Genomic DNA, 22,589 nt, shown 5'->3' with positions numbered 1-22,589 from the left:
ATTGTGCCCCTGTACTCGGCCCTGGTGAGGCCGCACCTTGAATCCTGTGTTCAGTTTTGGGCCCCTCACTACAAGAAGGACGTCGAGGTGCTGGAGCGTGTCCAGAGAAGGGCAACGAGGCTGGTGAGGGGTCTGGAGAACAAGTCTTATGAGGAGCGGCTGAGGGAACTGGGGTTGTTTAGCCTGGAGAAAAGGAGGCTGAGGGGAGACCTCATCGCTCTCTACAACTACCTGAAAGGAGGTTGTAGCGAGGTGGGTGTCGGTCTCTTCTCCCAAGTAACAAGCGATAGGACGAGAGGAAATGGCCTCAAGTTGCGGCAGGGGAGGTTTAGATTGGATGTAAGGAAAAATTTCTTTACTGAAAGAGTGGTGAAACATTGGAACAGGCTGCCCAGGGAAGTGGTGGAGTCCCCATCCCTGGAGGTATTTAAAAGACGTGTAGATGAGGCGCTTAGGGACATGGTTTAGTGGGCATGGTGGTGTTGGGTTGACGGTTGGACTCGATGATCTTAGAGGTCTTTTCCAACCTCAATGATTCTATGATTCTATGATTCTATGATTCTATGATTCTATGATAAACTGGGGATCTGACAAAGCGCAGGCACCCACATCTACCAACACAGCTGACTTCAGAAATTCCTAGGCTGCAGCACTCTGGAGGCTGGGAAGGTGAGCCAGGGAAGGATTACCATGCGCTTGCTTTACTCTTCTACTCTTGCCTGGTCCACTGGGCTAGATATTTGGTATGCCCTGTTACAGCATTTCTTATGTTCTCAGGTTGAATAGTGACCCATAAAACCCCTGCTAACTCCCAGGAATCTGAAGGAATCATCAGCATCAGGACATTACATTAAGTGCCCACAGCCCTGTTACATCTACAATTGCCTGCACATTTTGCCTGTATAGTCTAATCCGGACTACAGCACAGATTAAAAACGCTGACTACAGGACGCAGAAGCCATTTTTAAAGAAGAGAGAGTAGCCATCTTTTTGTTGTTAGAGGATGGTGATTCTCAACCTGTAAACAGATGTGCCTGTGAGACAACTAGCAAAAGCAAACCTACCTCCAGAGCGTGCTTAAATTCATGACACAGGACCCTCCTTCACTGGGAACTTTAAAAGAAAAAGTTTAGGGAAACTTTATCAACACAGCTTGAAAAGGTGTAAAAGCCTTTGAGCATATGGATAGGCAGCTCACTGAGAAGCAGGTACACCCTTTCCCTGCCTGGATCCCTGCCTTGCCAAGGCAGACGAGCGTCTCAACTGCCAGATCCATGCTGGAAGAAAAGCAATCTTCACCATTTCTGTTGATGCAGTGCCACCAAGTAGCAAATAATGCAAAATTAACAAAGACTGCCTTGTCAGGGGCAAGGGCTTGAGCTGAAAGAGCGTGGTTCTGGGCTCTGCCCCCTGATTTCTGGGCTGTTTTATCAGGCGACTGTTTAATGCAAAATTCACAGTACACACAAGCTGCCTGGTGTCCCACCTTGTGGCTCCTTCCCTGCTGCTCCAAGCAAGAGCGGGAGGTCTCCGTGACAGACTCCCAAGATCAACTACATTCACCTCAGTTATTTTTCAGAACTTCAGCCAACAACCAACCCTGTGGGGCACTTGTCCCTTTCTGCCAGGGAGGATGACGGCAGGCGCAGGGCCGGCTGCAGGCCTTGCCCCGCTGCAGGTCGCGCCACACGCTCTGGGACGGCAGGTGAAGGGGGCGGCAGGACAGGAGAGGACAGGGCTGCACCGCGTCCCCGTTTTAAAGCACCCAGAGGAGCCGTACGGGGGCGCCGAGGGGGAAGCGGGCACAGGGGAGGCGCGGCGCCGGGCGAGCCCGAGGAGCGCGGCCCGGCCCGGCCCAGCGGGGGCTCTGCTGTAGGGGGCAGCAGCGCGGCGGCCGCTGCCCGCTGCCGGGGCCCTGGAGCCGGCCCGGGCCGGCGGGGCCCGGAAGGCGCCGCGCTCCCCCCCGGCCGCTGAGTGGCGGCGGCGCGTCACGTGTGCGCGGCCGGGCCGGACCGGGACGCGGCAGACTGCACTGCTCCGGGCGCGGCGCGACATGTCCCACCAGACCGGTATCCAAGGTACCCGCGCGGCTCTCCCCCGCGAGCGCGGACCGCCACCTCCGCACCGCCGTGCCCACCTGCCCCTCATGACAGCCGGGCCCCCTTCCCTCCTCTCCCCCTGCCAGCCGGGCGGGAGGCGGGCGGAGCGCCTTTCCCCGCGGGTCGGGGCGCGGGGGGAGGCGGCCGTTGTGGCCGTTTAACGGGCCGTTCCCGGCGGGATTTTCTCCCCTGCCGCGCTCTTTGTTCGCTGCTGGAGAAGCCCGTCCTTTCCGCCGCGGGATGGCGGGGGAGGCGAGCTGAGCGGGGGGAAACTGCTGCTGGCTTCGGCCCCGGGCGGCCGCCGCTCCTCTGGGTCGAACCCAGAGCTTCGTCCCCAGTCAGGCGAAGACTCGCAGGGTTTATCCGCACGGCTAACCGCGCCTGTCCGCCTCAGAGCGGCAGGGAGCCCGCCTGAGAAGACTGTTCACTGCAGAAACCCATAAATGGCGAGGGCTCCCCCGCCTTGGCTCAGGTAACTTCCCTGAGCGCAGGTTGTCCTGCTGAGGCGGGGTGACCGGTGAGGTGGGAGCCGACGCCCGGGGCTGTGGGGGCTTCCCGGGCACCCCCCGCAGCTCCGGCCCCTCCCGGCTTTTGGAGAAGGTGTCGCCTGTTCGGGGTCACCGCAGCGGGTTTGGGATGGGTTGGACAGAACGGGAAATGCCGAGGGTCGCTGCCGCGTCCGTTGTAGCGGGAGCCCGGAGGAGAAGCGGGAGCCCCGGAATAGGGAAGCCCAGTAAAAAGCCCATCACTGGAGGCCACAAAGGGGAAAAGTGTGGGGGAACCTTTTTTCCCCCATGTTTCCAGGCCTTGGAGGGAATTAGAAGAAGACAGCGTATTGTTTCTCAGCATTGCCCCCCCCCCCCCGCCCCGAATCACACAGTTGCTAAACAGGGATTATACTGCAGGATTATGGGGGGGGGTCGGGTTTTACTGTCTCGATTTCTGCAATCTGCTTGTTTGGTGACTAGTACCATGTACTTTGCCTGCTCTCCCATATTTATTGTTGAAGGTGACTTTTGTCCCAGCCACGGCAGCTCTTAACTGCTCTTCTATTCCCTTTTTGTCCATTCGTTGCATTTGGTCTGCACCCTTTCGCCTCTCTTCTTTTCCTTCCCCTGCACGCCAATCTTTGCTCTTTCTTGCTGCTTCTTGCTTTAAGTTCTTCAACTCTTCTCAGGCTAGAGGTGCTAGAGCTTTTTTTCCAGGCTGGGGAAAACTGTTATAGTGGCTCTTCATTCCCTTGTTCTCTCCCCTGGCAGTGCTGGAGGGAGGAGCAGAAGAATATCCTGTTGCTTACCACAAGCAAGAAGAGTGGCTAAGCCTCTTCTGCTGCTCTCCTTCATGTTTTTAAGAATCTTTTGTCCTCTGAGGAGAGCTGTAGAGAACTCGGCAGCTTTCCTGTACGGGTCCTGCCTTGGCAGGCACTAATCAGGGGTCCTGTTTGCAGCAAAGCATCCGCCTCTGCAATTTGGAAGAGGAATGGCACTTGTTGTGCCATTGCTGGCTTTAGCTACAAACAGGCTACTGTCACTCATAAACAATTGCAAGATTTGACAGCATGAGCTGCTCTTTTCTGGAAACAGAAATGAAGTCATGGGGACAGTGAAATGTACCAGGCAGCTGCTAAAAGGGCTGGACTTAGAAACAGGCCAGTGCAGATAAATAGCGTAGGAAGTCACAGAATGCATGGAGCTGTGGGAAAATACACTAGAATATGTTCACAGTCTTCTAAATAATCTTTAAATAATATTCCCTGTAAAATATTTGTGAAATAACCACAAATTTTAATTCTGTAGGTTTCTGCTATGCAAAAAGTTTAAGTAGAAAATAGTGTCACTGTTGTGAATTTTAAAACCCTTATAAAAAACCCCCATAGATCACTTGATAGTGAGATTGTTTCTCAAACGTCTTGTCTCAAAATGTTACTTCAGGAGCTATCACAGCTCTGGTGTTGGTGCAGGGACTGCTGTATTTTGGTCTTATTTTGGTGTGTAGGGTTGAAATGAGAGAATAAAGAACAAAAAGATAATAGGCAAGTAGAGGACAAAAAAAAGTCCCGAGGGAACCGGAAGGTCTAGAAAGTGGCGCAGTGTTTGTGTGCTGAATGGAATGGTGAGGATCGGCAGAGACAGTTAGAAAAGCTGGCAGCAAATTACGGTGAGGGTCTGCACTGGTTAGTGGGAAGATGCTAACTGGGATGAAGCTGGGGTTGGACTTGTAATCTGATGCAGTTTAGTTTGTTTAACACCCCCTTCCCTTCCCACACCATTTTGGAATTTCAGAATGGGCCTGGACATCACTTTGATGGGCATAACTTTAAAATGTTTTGAGTATGGGCAATAATGTTGCTGGATACCATCTGACCATCTGTTCAGTTGGCCTCAACCTGACTATAAATAATCCTTCTTATTTGTTTCCTGGCTCGATGTTTGTTTTGCTGGTGCTATGCTGTATGCTGTGGGATTACTTGAAGGACCAGCTTGCAATAAATGTTCTTCAATAAATGCTATACAACCCCCCGTCTACGGTATAATTAAACTGATTTGCACTCAAGCACAGTTCTTCAGTGTGCTTAGGGAAGTGAGTCTATCATGTTTGCGGTGTAATGACAATGTGAATTACAGACACTTAAAAATATTTTTAGTTACTTCTTTGTCAATTTGTTATAAAGCTATCCTGTGGCAATAGGTCAGGGTTTGAACAATGTCATCAAGACACCTGCAAGGAGATAAGGTGATATGAAAGATGAGCAATGGGTGGCAGCCTTCACTGGTACTCTTCAGAGAGGTGTCCTCAGGAAAGACTGGCTCTTCTGCCAGACAAGCTCTAACATTTTCCTGGCAGGTGTAAAGTTTCTGTCTGAAAGTTTGTACTAAGCCTGCAGACTTCATGAAGCTATTGTAATTTGAGATGCGTCGTATTTTTATTGTGTTGCTGTGTGAACTCTGAAACCTGAGAGTGATGATGTGATGTCACCTTTAATTTTCACAATGTTGAAAATCATATGGTATGCTGGAAAGCAGGGCTGTTTTGTAGTGTTGCCTGTCATCTTTTTGTGGCATGCTGGTAGCTGGAACAGTATGCAGTATAGAAGGAACATCATTCCCGTGTTCCTTTTTCAGTCCAACTTTGTAGTGAAGGGCCAGTTGTACACTTTTCCAGTGTTGTTCTTACCTTCGTGAATATTCTTTGTCCTAGGGAAGTGAAATATGTTAATTTGGTTACTTTTATTTTCTCTTTTTCAGCTAGTGGAAGTGTTAAAGACACCTTTGTTGGAGCCAGAAATGGACAATACAGGCTTTTAAAAATAGTCATTGACAATGGTTAGTCAAATTTTAATCTTTTTCTCTGAGTGTTTTAGATATTTTCCTAGTTGTTTTAGTGACCTACATGTACAATTGTTTAAAAAACAAAACTCTGCAAAACTTAATGTTACTAAGGTCTTTCATATACAGAAAGTAAGATTTAAGCTTTGGTGATGCTACTTTATTTTTGCATTTGAATTTTTCTTCCAAATGTAATTTCATATTTTACCAAGAACTGCTGTGTATTTCATATGGATAATATAAATAAGCTTGCTCCTATCTTACTAAAGAAAGAGTAGAGGAAAAAAAAATTCTACAGCTGTGTAGTGGTTTGGCACTTTGGTTACTCTCATTAGCTGCTGTGTAAGAATCTCTCTGTCTAGTCACTTTAGATGAAGTATAAATGTTATCTGCCTTTTATACTGCGATCAGCTGCGTGTAGAAAGTCCTATTAAAGCAGATGTTGAAGTAGTAATCTGGCTACATAGAAAATACCTTTTAAAATCTGTAACTTTGTACAAATTTTCAAAGCTAAAACTGTTCCTTAAATGTCACGTATATGTATAAATATATTAGATAATTTCTTGCAGAACTTGAGTTTGATCTTTGAACTTCTTGGCAAGTGATCAAGGCTGCAAACATTGCAAGATAGAATGCATAGTTGTTTTTTCTTTTTAATAGCAATGCTGGTTGACTGTATAAGACACTTCATGGTTTAGTCCGTCTTTTCAAGTATGTCAAATGCCCCCCTTGGGATTTTTGCTCTTTCTAGAGTTCATTCATTTACAGTACACTGAAATACCTGTTAGCTGGAGAAAGGTACATATGTGTACATGTACATACACATACATACTCTTATTGTTAGGTAAATAACCTACTGTTACCTTCTTTGTGTTTGCTTTTCTTAGGAAGTCTTCTGACATTTTAATATTGCTTTCCTTAAGGAAGTGGCAATAATAATATTATGGGCATGTCACTGTGGTAAAGTCTCACTAGCACAAGGTAGCAAATGCTGGCATACCATTGAATTTTTTTTTTTTCCCCATTAGGCAAGGTAAAACAATATGCTTTTGTGTGTATGCTACTTTTTAATATGAAACGAAGCCTAGAAATAAGATACAAATGGAAGACATTCCCTTTTTTGTGTGTGTGTGTATGTGTTTGTGTGTGTATATATGCATTTTGTCTGTATATAGAAGCAGAATCCAGTCTTCGATACTGTTTTCCACAGTTCAAAAATAAAACTCTCAAACTCCCAGAATACTGGAAGAGGGACAATTGCCTCATCTGCCAGAGCTTTCCGCAACCGTCCTTAGTCAACAGATTGTCAAATTGAGTTCTGCTAATCTGAGTTAGCAAGAAAAGAGGTTTGCTGCTGGGCCATAGAGTTCCTCTGATTGTATTTTTCGATCTTAAATCTAAGTGAGTATAAAGCCACCTAGAGTTCAGAACTGGCAAGTACATTCCGAATACTCTGGTCTAGGTGTACAACTTCAGCTACTTTGCATCTAACTCAGAGAAGGGCGAAACACCGTCTCCCTGAGCTGTTCCTGTTCTGTGACTTGCTGTGGTAGAGTGCCTTGCTATGAAAGTTTTGCTGTAGAGGCATTTGTTTACTGTTGTACTTTTGTCTGAAGTTTTAGAAGCTAGGTCCTAGACTCTCAAAAGATATTTTGTATACTAGCTACTATGATGGTCCTCAAACTGTTGTAGGATCCCATTTAAACAAGGTATTTCTGTTTTGGTTGTTGGGGCTACTATTTATTGGGAAGCTGATAAATGTTTTGAAAGACACTGTACTAATACTTTCCTCTGGAAGCTGAGATGTGTGTAATTTATAAATAAGAGAAAAATCTTGTTGCTACAGCTGTTCACATAATTGAATCTCATCTGAAGTATTCTATACAGACTTAAGCCAATTATACATAATAAACAACTTCAGTCATTTAAAGAGACCATAGTTATAAAGCTGTATTAGAAAGAGGTTTATCTACTTACATAGTCAAGTTAAAGTGATTAGTGCAGCATATTCATTCCAAACTCTTTTCACTATATAACCGAGTTACTGACTCCTTACAATGAGTACAAATACTAATATGTTCTAGCAAGAGCATCAATAATTCTAATTCCAAAATTTAAAAGCTTACTCTCATCTTGTTTCTATTTAAGTATTCCAATTTAAAAATAAACTAACTGGCAGAAGGCAGTTTTTATTTCCCTTCTGTGTACATTATGCTAAAAACACTAACATCAGTCTTATCCCTTCAGATCAAAGAACTTGACAACAACCAGCACGTGACTTCTCAACTATTTGTATTTGGGTTAAAGTAAGTTAGGGTTTGAACATACACAGTTTTTGTAGGAATTCACCCACTTTCACACTGACTGTTCTTGGCTTCCATTCTTATGGACATAATTTGATTAACTGTTTATTGTAATTGCTAATTTTGAAAAACAGTATTAACTGCATTATCGCTAACCTGTAGCTTTGGTTATTGGTTATAGAGCAGCTTATTGTGGGATCCTCTAGGCGGCCAGCTGGATCATGGGAAAAGGATTATGATGCCTTTGTCCTTCCTCTTCTTGAAGACAAGCAACCATGTTATATATTATACAGATTAGATTCTCAGAATGCTCAAGGATATGAATGGATCTTCATTGCATGGTCACCTGATCACTCTCCCGTAAGTAACAGTCATCAGAGGCTTCATACTGTTAACGATTTTTCAACAGTTCCGTTTGATCTGAATCCTAGATATGAAGGAAGAGGATTTGAGGAATGAAGCATTCCCCAACCTTCCCCTCACTTTCCCCCAAGAAAACTGGGAAAACATCTTTCTTGAAGTTGATTGAGGAGCAATATCAGTGGGTATAGATGGAGTGTAGCTGATCCAATTTATTTCTAGCCTGACTGGAGGAGACAAGACAACGTTTTTGCCCTGTTTGTTTGTCTATCTTTCTGTCGGTATTTCATGAAAATTCATGGAGGGATATAGGACAGAAATCTCAATGGGTGTTACCATAGAGAGAAGGATTATAGCGTGAGCTCAAGCTGTTTATTCTGTTTGGCTTGCTAGCTGCCCAGCTGGCACTCGTGGATCTGTGACCTGCCACAGAATATACTGTTTCTTAGTCAGTAGTTAGAGAACATTGGAGGGAACTGAGGTTAGAGTTAAGGATTTCTAGGAGAAACTAGGATACTGTGTACAGGTTCTGGGAATGTGAGATAAGGGAAGACAGAAAGTAAAGCTATTCCCATATTCCTACTACTTTCACTAGCAGTTAGGAAATAGTAAGAGACTAAGAGTTGGAGTGCATAGAAGAGATTAGCTGCAAAAGGTGAGGTATTATAGAATCATAGAATCATTAAGGTTGGAAAAGACCTCCAAGATCATTGAGTCCAACTGTCAACCCATTATGATGAGGATGGCATGATGGTGAAATAAGGTGGGAAGATGGGACTGTTGAGAGAGGAATAAGTGACTATGTTAGACACAAGTTGATAGGGAGCAAATATCATTAGATCTTCTGCCCCCCGAAAATTTCATTTTTTCACTCTGTAGTTGAACCAAAACTATCTGGAGTCGCTATCAAATCAAAAATAACAATGAGTTATTTCCAGTCTGCTCTTTCTCTATCTGTTGTATCCATTAGTACACAGACTGGTGACAAAAGATCTAAACAATTGTGTTTTTTCCCATTTAAAATTAGTAAAGATTATGTTGACATTTTTTTTTCCATTTAAAAAAAAGCTCATGCTCTTACTAAAGCTGCAATTTAGTTTTGGAATTACTTTGATAATAACACATAGTACATGCCCTTGAGAATTTAATAGCGTGTTAGTATCGTGATCCAGACCTCATTCCATGGAGTTTATTCTTTATTAAGAATTACAACTTCAAAATGCAGTTCCAACACTTAAAATATTTGTTCAAGAAAGATGTTTGTTAATGGACGTGGTACACCAATGTGCTAGATTCTCGGTGTACACCGAAGAGGAAAAAAAAAAAGCAACAAACCAAAACAACACTGTTTTATGATATGCTAGGTTCGTCAAAAAATGTTGTATGCAGCAACCCGAGCAACACTTAAGAAAGAATTTGGAGGTGGTCATATTAAGGATGAAGTATTTGGAACGGTACAGGTATGTTTTTCTTTTTAAAGTCAGCACACTGACTTTACTAAATATAGTAGCTGATGTTACTGGTATGAATTTGTGGTGTTTCTGCTCTTTTTTGATTAAACAAAAAAAGAGTTAAAAGCTATGTGTATTATTCCAATGTTAAAATATAATTGCTCTCATTTGAACAAGTAACTAAGTATATTTAACAATTTCAGACTAAGAAGTGCTTGCTTCAAATGGCTATGAAAATTAAATAATCTAGGAATAATATGAGCATCTCTTAATTTCACTGCATGCACGTGAATCCTCAAAAAGCTGTAACACTGTAACTTTCAGGCCAATTGTATACACAAGCCATTTTGGATGTATGGTTCTGAATCAGAAGTGGGCTAGAACAGCTATCTGCAAGCTGTTAACATCTTAAACAAATGTTTTTATCTTAAACCAAGGATATTTAGCTGTCAGTTCTTTAGAATTTGACCATAAAATGTAAGTGAAGTCCATGGCTGCCACCTTAACTTACGGAAACAGAATTTTAGTAGCCACTAATTTGTTCAATGAAAATACTAATAGTTGACTGTTCGCTTATGGTAAGATAATTGGAAGGTGCATGTATGAAATCTAACAAGCTTCTAAGGGATGTTGAAAAGCCTGTAAGTGCTGTGCATGTAAGGAAATCTGAGGCTCTTGTGTTACCTTGGTTTCTTTGAGAAAGTCTTACATGGTTGTGATGTCAGCCTGTTTGTCAGGCAGACATCAGACAGTCTTGACTTTTTAATCCATTGCCAGTTTTAAAGAAATACGAGTTAGAGTTCTCAAAGATACAGAATGCTCATAGCTTTCATGAAAACTGATGATTACTTAGAGATCTGAATTATCATTCCCTTTTTCCTCCTTCAGCAAAGACAGAAAGAGTGCAGCAGTTATTTTCTGTTTGGCCTGTTAATTAGTTCATCGTATGCACAAATCTGAAGCAAAGCACCGCTGCTATTGCCACAGGGAGCTGGTGCTGAAGGAAGGGAAGGAGTTGGAGATTTGGGAAAGAATAGAGGATACTGTAGTGAGGAAAAAACTGTGGAAGAGATGTGGGCTGTTGTAGTGGACAGAAAAGTCCATAAGGACATAAGGCTAATAATTCTGCAGCTCACCAAGTAAATAATTTGTTATAATCAGCATTAACCTGTGATGGAGGCTTCATTATCCTAACAAACACACTAAGAAACCTCTCTGGAGAGGCTGTATTCTAGAGAAGTAGATAACCAAGTTGCTGAGAGGATTTACTGGTAGAGGACATGTTATTTTTTTCTTGCCCGTTCAATCAACTAATCTCTCACCGCCACTTGCACCAAACCATTAGCAGTCTATGTAATATGTAGAATTTGGGCTCTGAGTTGTAGGGATAAACACAAGTCTGAGCTTCCATCTCAATTGTAAGGAAGGAGCATTGCATTTGTCTATTACTGTGTTTGGGGCATTTAGAGGAGGAAGTCAATGTAACTCACTTTTTCCAAGTTCATTATGTTACAGCTTAATATATCTCTAAATTGTTGGTTTTAGTGTCTTTATAAGATTCTTAATTGTAGCTGGCCTCTAATGTTCATCTGTGTGAAAATCACAGCTTCTTCAAAGTATTCAAGTTGCAAACCTCACTCAGAATCTTGATCGTCAGCATCCAGTGGGTTACTCTGTCTTTATTTTGTTAGACATGAGGATGGTTTAGTTGCAACCAGCTGTTATCCTGGTGCAACCTGGTTATGTTCCCACCTGCTACTTCACATGTATTAACTTCGATACCTCTGAAACAAGACACAATGGAATATTGGCACTGGAAATTGTATTTGGGAAGGTCTGTCTCTTTCAGAACGGGAAGAGCTAAGACGGAGCTTTCTCTTTCTCCTCAGAGCTTGAGTATAAAATCACATTCATATGTTTACATAAAGTCCTGCCCTTTTCTGAGTGAATTGTAAAAACACAACAGTGTTTGCCCCTGGTATCAACCTCTTTGGAAAGGGCCAGAGCTGACACTGAGTATTAATGAATTCCCCAAAGTGGTTATCAGAATTCATCACTTCTGTGATGTTGCATCCTAAACTGTTTGCAGTATCATGTGCTCACTCCCTGTCCTAAGGTAGCATTTCTGTCTCCCATTTTTTAGGTAGAAAACTACCAATAAGCTACCAGTCTGAGCATGCAAATTTTATAAGAAAATAGATTTTTAAAAAAAAAATTATTAGAATTGTGGCAATTCTGTGAGGTTTTGTCCAAGGAGGCTGAAGAACTTCAGGCACACAGTCTTCATTAATGCTAATTTTTGAATTAGCAAGGTAATTAGGGACTGATTGTGGCAATGCTGCTCATGGTACTATTGGGTACAAGAGCAGCCCGGTGGAGCCTGCTGTACAGGAAGAAGAGCTGAATTTGCAAATGCACCTACACTTGTAATCCATTCAAATAAAATGACCATAACTGTATGGGAAGTAACTGGTTTTTTTATGCTGCATACAGCATCTTTGAAGAAAACTTTTATTATCAAAAATGATCAATATTGATATTGTGCTTTCAGGATGACGTTTCACTGAATGGATATAAAAAGTATTTGATATCACAGTCCTCCCCTGCGCCTCTGACTGCAGCAGAAGAGGAACTTCGACAAATTAAGATTAATGAGGTATCTACAATGTCTTCAAGCATGGGTGGGAAACGGTGCAGAGTTCCAAACATATTGTAGGGAAAAAGCCTTTCTAGGGTAAAAAAGGGCAGAACAGAAAATGGACAGTTTCAGAAAGTTTGGGTGGAGGAGGATATAAATTTATCTCTCAATGAGTTGAGATTGCAGGATGATGATGGCTAGAGTTGAAGTGGCATGATCTTGCTGAGTTTGCAAGGCCTAGTGTCTGAGACAGACGCCTTGCAACTGCAGAGCTTAATTGTTGCAACTTTGGCCCTTAACATGCTTTTAATATCACTGGATATGCTTCATTGTGAAGGGTGGCCGAGCACTGGCACAGGTTTCCCAGAGAGGTTGTGGAGTCTCCATCGTGGAGATATTCAAAAGCCACCTGGGCATGGTCCTGGGCAACTGCCTCTAGGTGGCCCTGCCTGAGCAGGAGGCTTGGACCAGATGACCTCCGGAGGTACCTTCCAACCTCAACCATCTGTGATTGCCTACATACACTTCCCATGGTGGCACAAATTGTAGAGAAAACACAAAATAGCAACTGTTGCAGGGAATTATTGCCAGGAGTATTTCAGCAGCCTTATCCCTAGAGGAAACGTACTTAGCTTCCAGTACTGGTGCATTTGTCTTTAAGACTGAGAGGAAGTGAATGGAATTCCAATAAAGATAAAATAGAAATCCAAAACAAGTAGCTAGTCCTTTTAAGAGACTGATTTGCTTTTGCTACAAATGCTTTATAGAAAAACCTCTAACAAATGCTTTTAACCAAATACGATGATTGCCAGCCAGCTAGTGACTGAAAAGTTTCAGAGGATTCTTTTCTCACATTTTTCCTTCACTTGATCACTGTTCGTGTTCAGACATGTATTAAAATAGGTCATGTGCTGATCTTACTAGCTCTTTAGGCTTGTATTTTACAGCCATGGTACATGTGTTTGAAATATGGTTTGTTTCTGCAGCTGGATGCCAGCAAACCATGGTGTTAAATGCAGCTCTGTGTCTTCTCTAATGTTTTCACTCTACCACGCTTCTGCTGCAACTTTGTTGTTTATTGACTTTTTCTTCTTTAGTGGTGTCTTTTGTTATTTTCCATGTCTGATTTTGATTAATCCAATATAGAAATGCACTCATCATCATCAAAAACTGCATTTTACTTGAACAGCTTAAAAAAACCAAACGCTAATGAATGTAAAACTTCTGTGGTATCGATGATCACTTCTGGTATTAGTATTATCTCTTATGTACTATATGTGTTTAACAGCTGATTCATGCAGACTAAAACCTTATGTGCTATTATGAAACTTCAGCAGCAATAGCAGTGCTTTTCAGAGATACATAAACTGCTGATTGCTGCCATTTTGGCTTTGTTTGAAGAATCTTGCAATACATTAACATGTCATTTCTCCTCATTGTTTCCACCATTATGAAGCCTGTAATTAGACTCAGAAAACTGAAAGCTTTCTGATTAAAAAAAAAATAAATTGAGTTTTCCATATGTATATTCTTTCATAATTACTCTAAGAAATATTTCACTGGGTCAGATCAAAGGATCACCTAGTCTGCCGTCAAGTCCCTGAGTGAACAACAGCAGAAATCTAGGAAAGGTGTAAGAGCAGGGCAAGGTGGCCATGATAATTCATTTGAATACTCTTTTGTTTGAATACTCAATATTCAACTTCCCTACCTGCAAACGTTGAGTATTCAAAGGATCTTCCTGAGCAAGAGATGATGTCTTACTATGTAATTGTTCTTAATGGGTTTTTCATCCATCATCTAGTCTTGTCGTTTTTCTAAAGCCACATAAAGTTTTTGTTGGCCACAGATCCTATGGCAGTGTATTCCACAGCTTGACAAAGTACTATGTAAAGAACCACTGCCTGCTATCTACTAGTTTATTCTGATATCCCTACAGATTGTGTGGGGAAGGCAGAGAAAAGTCATTAAGTCATTCCTCAGTTTCCCCTTCCCTTTGATAAAGCCAACCGTATCCCAGAAGGCCAATTGTATCCTGGACTGCATAGAAAGAAGTGTGGCCAGCAGGTCGAGGGAGGTGATTCTGCCCCTCTACTCTGCTATTGAGTGAGACCCCACCTGGAGTACTGCGTCCAGCTCTGGAGCCCTCAGCACAGGAAAGACGTGGACCTGTTGGAGCGGGTCCAGAGGAGGGCCACAAAAATGATCAGAGGGATGGAACACCTCTCCTATGAGGAAAGGCTGAGAGAGTTGGGGTTGTTCAGCCTGGAGAAGAGAAGGCTCCTTGCGGCCTTTCAGTACTTAAAGGGGGCTTGTAAGAAAGATGGCGGCAGACTTTTTAGTAGGGCCTGTAGCAATAGGACAAGGGGTGATGGTTTTAAACTAAAAGAGCATAGATTCAGACTAGATATAAGGAAGAAATTTGTTTCAAAAGCTAATACTTAGACAGTAAGTTCAGACTTGGCAAAATTGGAGGCCAGAGCTCATTTTGAGGGAAACTGCATGAGTGTTAAGATAAACATAAATTCCTGAAAAATGGCTTTAAAGTAACTGTTGTTTTCTCTCAAATAATTTGTGACTAACATAACTGGATTATGAACAATTGTCTAGCCTGCAGTTACCCTGGATTTTTTTACTTTGTGTTAGACCTTCTAGAAGTCAAAAATTAAGAATTTGTTTGTTTGGTTTGCTTTCTTTTTGGTATAGGCTTCTGGGGGGAGGGTATTAAAGCAGGAAGGAGGGAGGTTGCTTTGCTTTTCCTTCAAGAAGATCAGTTTGTCTCGTAAGATACAATTTCTCTCTCTCACTCCGAAAATTTTGACTCCCTAGAAATGCCATTTGTATGTTTTGATCTGAAATTTTTCAAGATACAACAAAGTTTATAAGCAATATTGTCAGTTCAAAAGTATACACAGCATATGAAAATCAAGCTCTTTCCTCCTGGCTTGTTGTATCTTTATATCAGAGTTTAACTTAGAGCTTCTTCACTGATACTTGAGCCAGTTTTCCCTCTGATGATTCTGTTGGCTCTGCAAAGCTCGCTGTTTTAGAGGTATGAAACTGTTTTCATGTAAGCAAGCAAACATGACCTGCAAATTAAAAAATGCAAATCTGCTGTATATGGGGATGATGTTTTAGGGTAGTTTATTCTCGGAATAGCTACTGGTAATTCTGTGTGTAACCATATGCAATGCATTGTCAGTTATTGCATGAAACCAAACGAACGCTTGCAAAGGTTTCTGTTTACATCTCAATTGACTTGTGTTCCAGGTACAGACGGACGTTGGCGTAGATACCAAACATCAAACTTTGCAAGGAGTAGCATTCCCCATTGCTAAAGAAGCTATTCAGGCTTTGGAGAAATTGAAAAATAAGAAACTGAATTACGTACAACTGGCAAGTATAAAATACTTTAACTGTTTTTTAATAGTGAGTATAAAATAGATTACCCTCACATTAAACAATGTGCATTGATGACGTACACTGATAAATTGCCATTCTGTATGAGATTAATTCAATTTTTTTCCATCCTGTCATGTTCTCTGGTTTGTTTTCTGTGTATTAACTATATTCAGGTTTGCTTTGTTAACAGCAAATTGATATGAAAAATGAAACTATTATTTTGGCCAACACACTTCATACTGAACTTAAGGACTTGCCAAAAAGAATTCCAAAGGATGCTGCACGTTACCACTTTTTCCTGTATAAACATGCCCATGAAGGAGACTATTTGGAATCCATAGGTATGAGAAAATTTCCCAATATGAAATGTCATTGGCTTGTTTCAAGTACTTTAGTAATTTTGAGGCAGAGAGAAAGATGTGTCATAAAAGTAATCTGTCTGTCAGCATGAGCATAAATTTCAGAGTCATTTGGTTGTGAAACTGACTTCGGGAGAGTCGTTATGTTGAGAAAGTAGTGAGCTATCCCTTTTGATTATGAACACCCATAAACCAGTCGTCATGTGAAAACAAAAAGATACTGGCCATTCTCTGATCCCCCAGTTGAAATGAAACACTTGCTGAAGCAAAAAAGATCCAGAATGGTGTTGCATTTTTCCCTTTCAGACTGCATAGTTGATTTGCAGTGCCTCGCTGCTGTAAATGATTTTATGATACAGGTTTTGATGGAGTGTAGTTATGGTCTGATTTGTGTGGTTTTTTCTGCAGTTTTCATCTACTCTATGCCAGGGTATACCTGTAGTATACGAGAACGAATGCTCTACTCTAGTTGCAAAAGTCCACTGTTAGAAATTGTAGAAAGACAGTTGTGGATGCAGATAATTAGAAAGGTAAGTACACTGGGTATACTGGTATTTTCTCCATCCCTCTGTTCCCTTCTTAATATTTAACTGTAACCGTCTCTGCCACCACCTTCTGTAAACAATGAAAAGAGTTGTATAACTGTTAAAGTTTGTCCTGAACAAGAAATACTTGTTGATAAAGCTTCAGATACAAAGTTAAGTCATGAAAGCTTTTCTCTGGTTCAGAATTTCTACACTTCCATAGCTTTAATAAACATATCCTTGTGCATCAAGGGAGTATTTGAGAGTACTTTGAAGGAATATTTAGAAGTAACATGATTTCTTACTAAAAGGCCTGTCATACTTTGGACCACAACACATTGCTCCTGTTGAACACTAAATTCCTTTAAAGCCAAGGTTATTTAAGGATTTTCAAAATAATTTCAAGCTGCAGTTCTGGAACTTAAACTGCTATCTTAGGAGTCCTTGATAGGGCAAACAAAGATTTGCAAGTAACCTGATCTTTTCACGTTGTATAGATTTTACTGCTGTGCATAAAGAGTAGGTTGCTTCTCACCTCCAGAGCAGAGACCGTTTGTGGAATATGTGACCTATGGTTACATTCTTAACACTTGTGCTGTAAATTTAGAAGAACTTTGAGGCTTCGTTTCTGTGGGGATTATGTCTACCTAAAAAATAGCAGAGTTAATACTAACCGTTTTTACTGTGGTGAGATGACTTAAGTAGATTATCACTATGTGTTTTTATATGTAATTATTTCTCAGAAATTTCCTTTCTACAACGAAATAAATGCACAATGTGACTCCTAATTCCCGTAGACCTATTTCTGAAGCATGTACTTGTAACAGCGATACCGTGGCTGGCAAGTCCCTCAAGTACTATGGTTGGCAGGCCATGAAGTGCTGAATGTTCCGCAGAGCAGGGCCAAAGCATTTCTCTGAATTCTAAATTCCTGCAATTCAAAACAGTGGGGTTTGGCTTGAGAACAGTCCTTTCTTCCCATTCAGGTTTATGTGCTTAAATGTTAAAAACCAAAACAACCTCCCCTTTTGTTCATTCAATTTCTTTTAGCTTTTCCCTGGCTTCAATACTAGATGAGTTGCAGTAGCCAGCTAATCATATAAGCTGTTTGTACTCCTCCCCTTCTATCTCAAGAGACAACAACATGTACGCACATTGCTTTTACAATTAGTGTTTAAAGCACCTTCTAGTGAAATATTTTCATTCTTAAAATGTGTAGATTATGTTGGGACAATGAAAAGTTTCTATTTCAGAGGGGAGCGTAAAGAAAGGAAATTGTAGTTCTGAAAGATCGTGTGCTGCTTTCTTATCTTTTATTAAGGAAGTTACTTTACAGAGGAGTAAATAAGCACTTGTTTCCGCATGGAATGTGTACTCCTAGTTAGTATTAGAATCATAGAATAGTTTGGGTTGGAAGGGACCTTTAAAGGTCACCTAGTCCAACCCCCCTGCCGTGGGCAGGGACATCTTTAACTAGGTCAGGTTGCTCAGAGCCCCATCCAACCTGACCTGGAATGTTTCCAGGGATGGGGCATCCACCACCTCTCTGGGCAACCTGTGCCAGTGTTTCACCATCCTCAGCGTAAAAATTTCTTCCTTATATCTAGTCTGAATCTACCCTCTTTTAGTTTAAAACCATAACCCCTTGTCTTACTGCAACAGGCCCTACTAAAGAGTCTGTTTCCATGTACACTATGCTAAAGCTTGGGACAGAGGAAGTTTCTTGGCATATGTACTGTGTAGTTGTGCTTATATTTCAGGAAAAATAATTAAGTCAAATCACACTTAATACTGGTAAGAGTATAGCGGATTCTCAGAAAAACTATCCAAGGTTGCTGAGGGCATTAGCTACAAGTTGGAGAACATTTCATGCTAGACCCTGAACTTTATTGCGTGTATGATTTTAATACAGTATTTAGAGCTTCAGCAAAATTTCTAAATGTTTTTAAATATGTCTTTAAGATGAATATGATAAATGTTTTTTTTTTTTTTTTTCCCCCAGATTGAAATAGATAATGGTGATGAGTTAACTGCTGACTTTCTTTATGAAGAGGTTCATCCAAAACAACACGCTCACAAACAAAGTTTTGCTAAACCAAAGGGTCCTGCGGGGAAGAGGGGAATACGAAGACTGATTAGAGGTCCAGCAGAGACTGAAACACCTAGTGATTAGAAACTCTTGTTTGCATTTGTTATAAAGTATTACAGTAAGAAATGAAATTCTGGCTTTTGGTCATGAACTGAAATCATTCCATTCGTAGATGCTAGGGAAAAAAAAAAAAGCTCTTTTTACTCTTCTGACCTTGACACTTTTTATATTGTTACATGATTATATTTCTGTTGACCATGTTTTACGATGTGTGGAAGAGCTAATTATTTTAAAGCTAGAAGAGGAAAACTAAGCTAGTACCCCTTTATTTTAAATTAGAATCTATTATTTAATAGCTGTACAGGTGATCATAAACTTTGCAGACGTAAGACTATTAAGCCCATGTATTCTGTGGGTAAGTCGCAGCTGTATGCCTAGATAACAAACCCCTAAGACTTACCATGTGAGGAGAGGTGGAGGGCTATATAGCATTGTCCCAGATAAATCTTTGTTTTTCCTTGTAGCTTTTACGGACAGTAGTACAACAGAAGGTTTTCTTCTGGTTTTGACGTGATGCATTGTTGGCTTTTGTTGTTGTTTTGCTTTTAAGAGAAAAGATAAACTAAAATCAGTTATCCATCAGTTAATGTAAGTGTTCAGGAATAGCTGGATATTTTCCCACGCAAAAGCATGGTCATTTCAAATTTATAACTAGTTTTGTGGAATTGTCTTTTAAAGAAATCTGACATAAAACCACTATAGCTTTTCCAGACTTCTATACCACTCGCAAACCTTATATATTAAGTACTGAATGACCAAGTAAAAGGTGACTAAAAGTGCATGAGTTAGCATACTCAGTAGATTATGGAGCTGCTTTCAAAGCAATATGCTTAAAGTTTCTAATAAATAATTGATTATCTGTGCACTTGGATCTAAAACTGTGTAAATTCAGTAAAAATTGAAATAGACTTGCTTTGTAATGGTGAGTTATTCTTGAGATCCCAGCGTGTTTGCAGTATCAACTGCAATTTTAACTTTCAAGGTATTCTGCAAATGACTTTTCCTAAATGTTTGAACTTGAATAGTAACTTAAATCTGTAACAAAATCCAACTAGGTCTTGAATAACTGCTGGCAGCACCTGGTTAGGATTTTGTCTTCCCCCCCACACCCCCTTTCCCTTCCCTTCTGCAAAATACTAAAATCAGCCAGAATAGTCTAAACTTGATTGAACCACGAGTAATGTGTTTAATAGGAAGAGGAAAAATAGATGATTTTAATAAGTGGATTAAAGAAGAATTAGATGTGGAAATCAAGTACTGGATGACCTTAAATATTTAAAATTGTGTAATGAGGCAAATACTAGTGGATAGATTATATTCCCCAGTGGGGACTTGCTTTTTAGTGTCTTGTATGTAAGCTTTGTGGTTTTTGAATATTTTTTTTTTTTTTGGTAAAGCTACATGGGAGTTGCAAGTCTGGGTTCACTGCATATTATCATAGGTGCTGGGTGTACACATTATATAGCTGAATCACGTGTTTACCTGGTGGAAGATAGATTTTAACCTAGTTTTGTAGGGAAATAATGCTTTGACACTACTAGTTCCTGATAAAATTTGTTTTACCTTATATATTATTTTGTTTGGAGATACTAGCTTGTTATTGACATCTGAGATTGCACTATATAATGTGAAGATTGCAATAGTTGTTGGTTTTACTGTGGTTTTTTATATGCAGTAGAAATTTGACACTTCAGCTTTTTTCATTTAATCTTGCACGCTACATCAGTCCAGTTCAGTAGCTCTTGATCCTCAGCTAATCTCCTGCTTGCCCTTAGCTACTGTGTTCTTTTTCTGCCCCTTGCCTTCTCCCTCTAGGGCAAGGAGCTGGTCTTTGGAGTGTGTCTTCTATGTATTACCTGTCAGGCAAGCATCACTGTTTTTTAAACATGGCTAATGTGTGTGCGGCTCATTGTGCACTGTAATTAAATGTATTTTTAGTTGAACTCTGAATCTTTTCAGCACACCTCATTCACTTTGGGTTTTGTTTTGGGGTTTTTTTTAAGGAAAACCTTTGAGTGTAGCAGTTAAAAATTACTGCTAGAAGGTTTTTCATTTGAATTTAGTATTCCTGCCCATGTGTCAGCCATACCGAGAGTGCACATATATCTTTACACTTATTTGAGCCAGTAAAGAAGTTCAGCTTTTTAATGCCAAATGTTTTAAATAATGAACAGTTTGACCTGATATGGTTATGTGCATGTTGTGTTTTGGGTTCCCCCCCCCCCCCCCAATCCTGCTCTAGGTAGATGACAGTAGGAGGTAGAAAGGTTAATCTGGAGGATGGCAAGAGCTGGTTAAGCGCTTATGCGAGGGAGTTTATAATGACCTGCTTTACATTTCGGCCCAAAGCAGACGTTGTAAGTTATCTTACTTGAAAGTCTTCTACATGGGTGTACAACCCCCTGACCAGCCAGCAGAGGGTCATGTCCTGAGCATATTCCCTCCTCACCTTTCCCCTAAAAGAGAGCTGTATGAAGTCTTGCACTGCCAACTGCCTCTCCAGGCCTCTTGTAGCTGTTCTCCTGACAAAGCAATAAGCAGCATCTGATCTTTTCGTGAGATCTAGCACATTTACATCTGCATAGTTGCCTCACATAACACTACTACTGTTAATGAATGTTCAGAGCCAGCACAAAATGAGGGCATTAATGAAAGTTACTCCTGTACTGTCTCTGATCATTTACTAATTGAAAGGGTCCATTCAAAATTGTTGTTGGCCTTCATAAAGCCCAGAAGCAATGCAGCTGCTTGCAGTTAACTCACAGCTATTAAATAGTTGTTAATTAACATGACAGGTAATTATTTTTGAAATGTTTATGTTGCAAGGTAGGGAGAATTTGATGTTTTAAAACACTCCTATCAGAGGGTTGTAAAACTAATCAAGGTAGTAATTGCTCTATTACACATCGATAAAGGAAACTTTGGATTTACAGTGTCTATGTATTCAATGAAAACCACCTTCAGATGCTAAAATTAACTAAATTTACCTTATCTATTTTGTAATTTACTTTATAAATAAAGATTGATGCTTTAGTTTGGTGTTGTCTGAATCATTTCATAATCTCTTTAACAAAGATCTATATTCTAACATCATGATGTGTAAGTAACAGGCAGTTCCCCCGGGACAAGGAAGCGGTATGGAAAAAGTGATTGCAGGGTAAGGAGGGAGGTGGGCAGAAACAGAGTTCTGGCTTGTGCGATCGGAGAAAAATCGGTATGTTAGAAAGAGCTACTTCCTTCTTGCCTTACAGAAGCAGCACAGGGGCCTCCATAGCAGGATCCAAGTGTGTTCATCGCTTGAGGTTTTTATGCTTTCAATAATAAGCCCCTTCAAAAAGTTCTTCTGTCCTTTTAAAATGCTGAAGTAGTTGATTAGTAATTTAACAGTTCTATCTGTTGTCTATACTTGCTCAGCATGAGGTATTATAATTAAACAGCTCAAATGATATTGCTCCATTAATATTTTTTTTGCTAAACAGAAAGTAGTTTGCTTGAAGTCTTCCCATTGCCCTCAAAATTCAAGCTGAAAAGAACATTCAGTGGTTTGGCTTTTCTTTTAACTGTCCTGCCAACACATCCCCATGGGGAAATAGGTGATACAGCAATTTTGCAGTTGAAAGAAGGAGATTTGAAGATGTGTTGAACTAGGATTTAAAAGAGTAGTTTTAATGTAAAATGCTATACAGGAAGAAAGCTCCTCCTGTATGAGGAGCAGGAGCGAGGTAAGAGGAGGGAGTAGACTAGGCCTCTATGCGACCAGGAGTATCAGAAGCAGTTTTATTTGCCTTTTGGTCGGTGGGTGTTAAATAAAACAGCTGGCCAGCCCACGTACAAAGATAGAATCATAGAATCATAGAATCATTGAGGTTGGAAAAGACCTCTAAGATCATCGAGTCCAACCGTCAACCCAACACCACCATGCCCACTAAACCATGTCCCTAAGCGCCTCATCTACACGTCTTTTAAATACCTCCAGGG

At 40.9% G+C, this 22,589-nt stretch overlaps 1 protein-coding gene across 1 annotated transcript; it reads left to right on the top strand.

Annotated features, from left to right (window-relative positions):
* The first annotated feature begins 1,987 nt into the window (after positions 1-1,987).
* Positions 1,988-21,644, top strand: TWF1 (twinfilin actin binding protein 1). The gene is made up of 9 exons (XM_076331644.1): positions 1,988-2,078; positions 5,345-5,422; positions 7,910-8,088; positions 9,453-9,548; positions 12,091-12,195; positions 15,448-15,573; positions 15,770-15,920; positions 16,347-16,468; positions 18,465-21,644. The coding sequence occupies exons 1-9, from the start codon at positions 2,054-2,056 to the stop codon at positions 18,633-18,635; spliced, it is 1,053 nt and encodes a 350-aa protein (XP_076187759.1). The 5' UTR covers positions 1,988-2,053; the 3' UTR covers positions 18,636-21,644.
* Positions 21,645-22,589: the final 945 nt, after the last annotated feature.

Source organism: Aptenodytes patagonicus, chromosome 1, assembly GCF_965638725.1.
Source record: "Aptenodytes patagonicus chromosome 1, bAptPat1.pri.cur, whole genome shotgun sequence".
In the NCBI taxonomy this organism is placed as follows: domain Eukaryota; kingdom Metazoa; phylum Chordata; class Aves; order Sphenisciformes; family Spheniscidae; genus Aptenodytes; species Aptenodytes patagonicus.
Note: the sequence above shows the minus strand (reverse complement) of the source record. Positions and strands in the feature narration are given on the sequence as shown.

Bases quoted from the DNA above. Each gene is read 5' to 3' on its own strand.
- TWF1 (XM_076331644.1), top strand. From the start codon at position 2,054: ATGTCCCACCAGACCGGTATCCAAG. The intron at 2,079-5,344 runs GTACCCGCGCGG...TCTCTTTTTCAG, and splicing joins CCACCAGACCGGTATCCAAG to CTAGTGGAAGTGTTAAAGAC. The intron at 15,574-15,769 runs GCAAGTATAAAA...CTTTGTTAACAG, and splicing joins AACTGAATTACGTACAACTG to CAAATTGATATGAAAAATGA.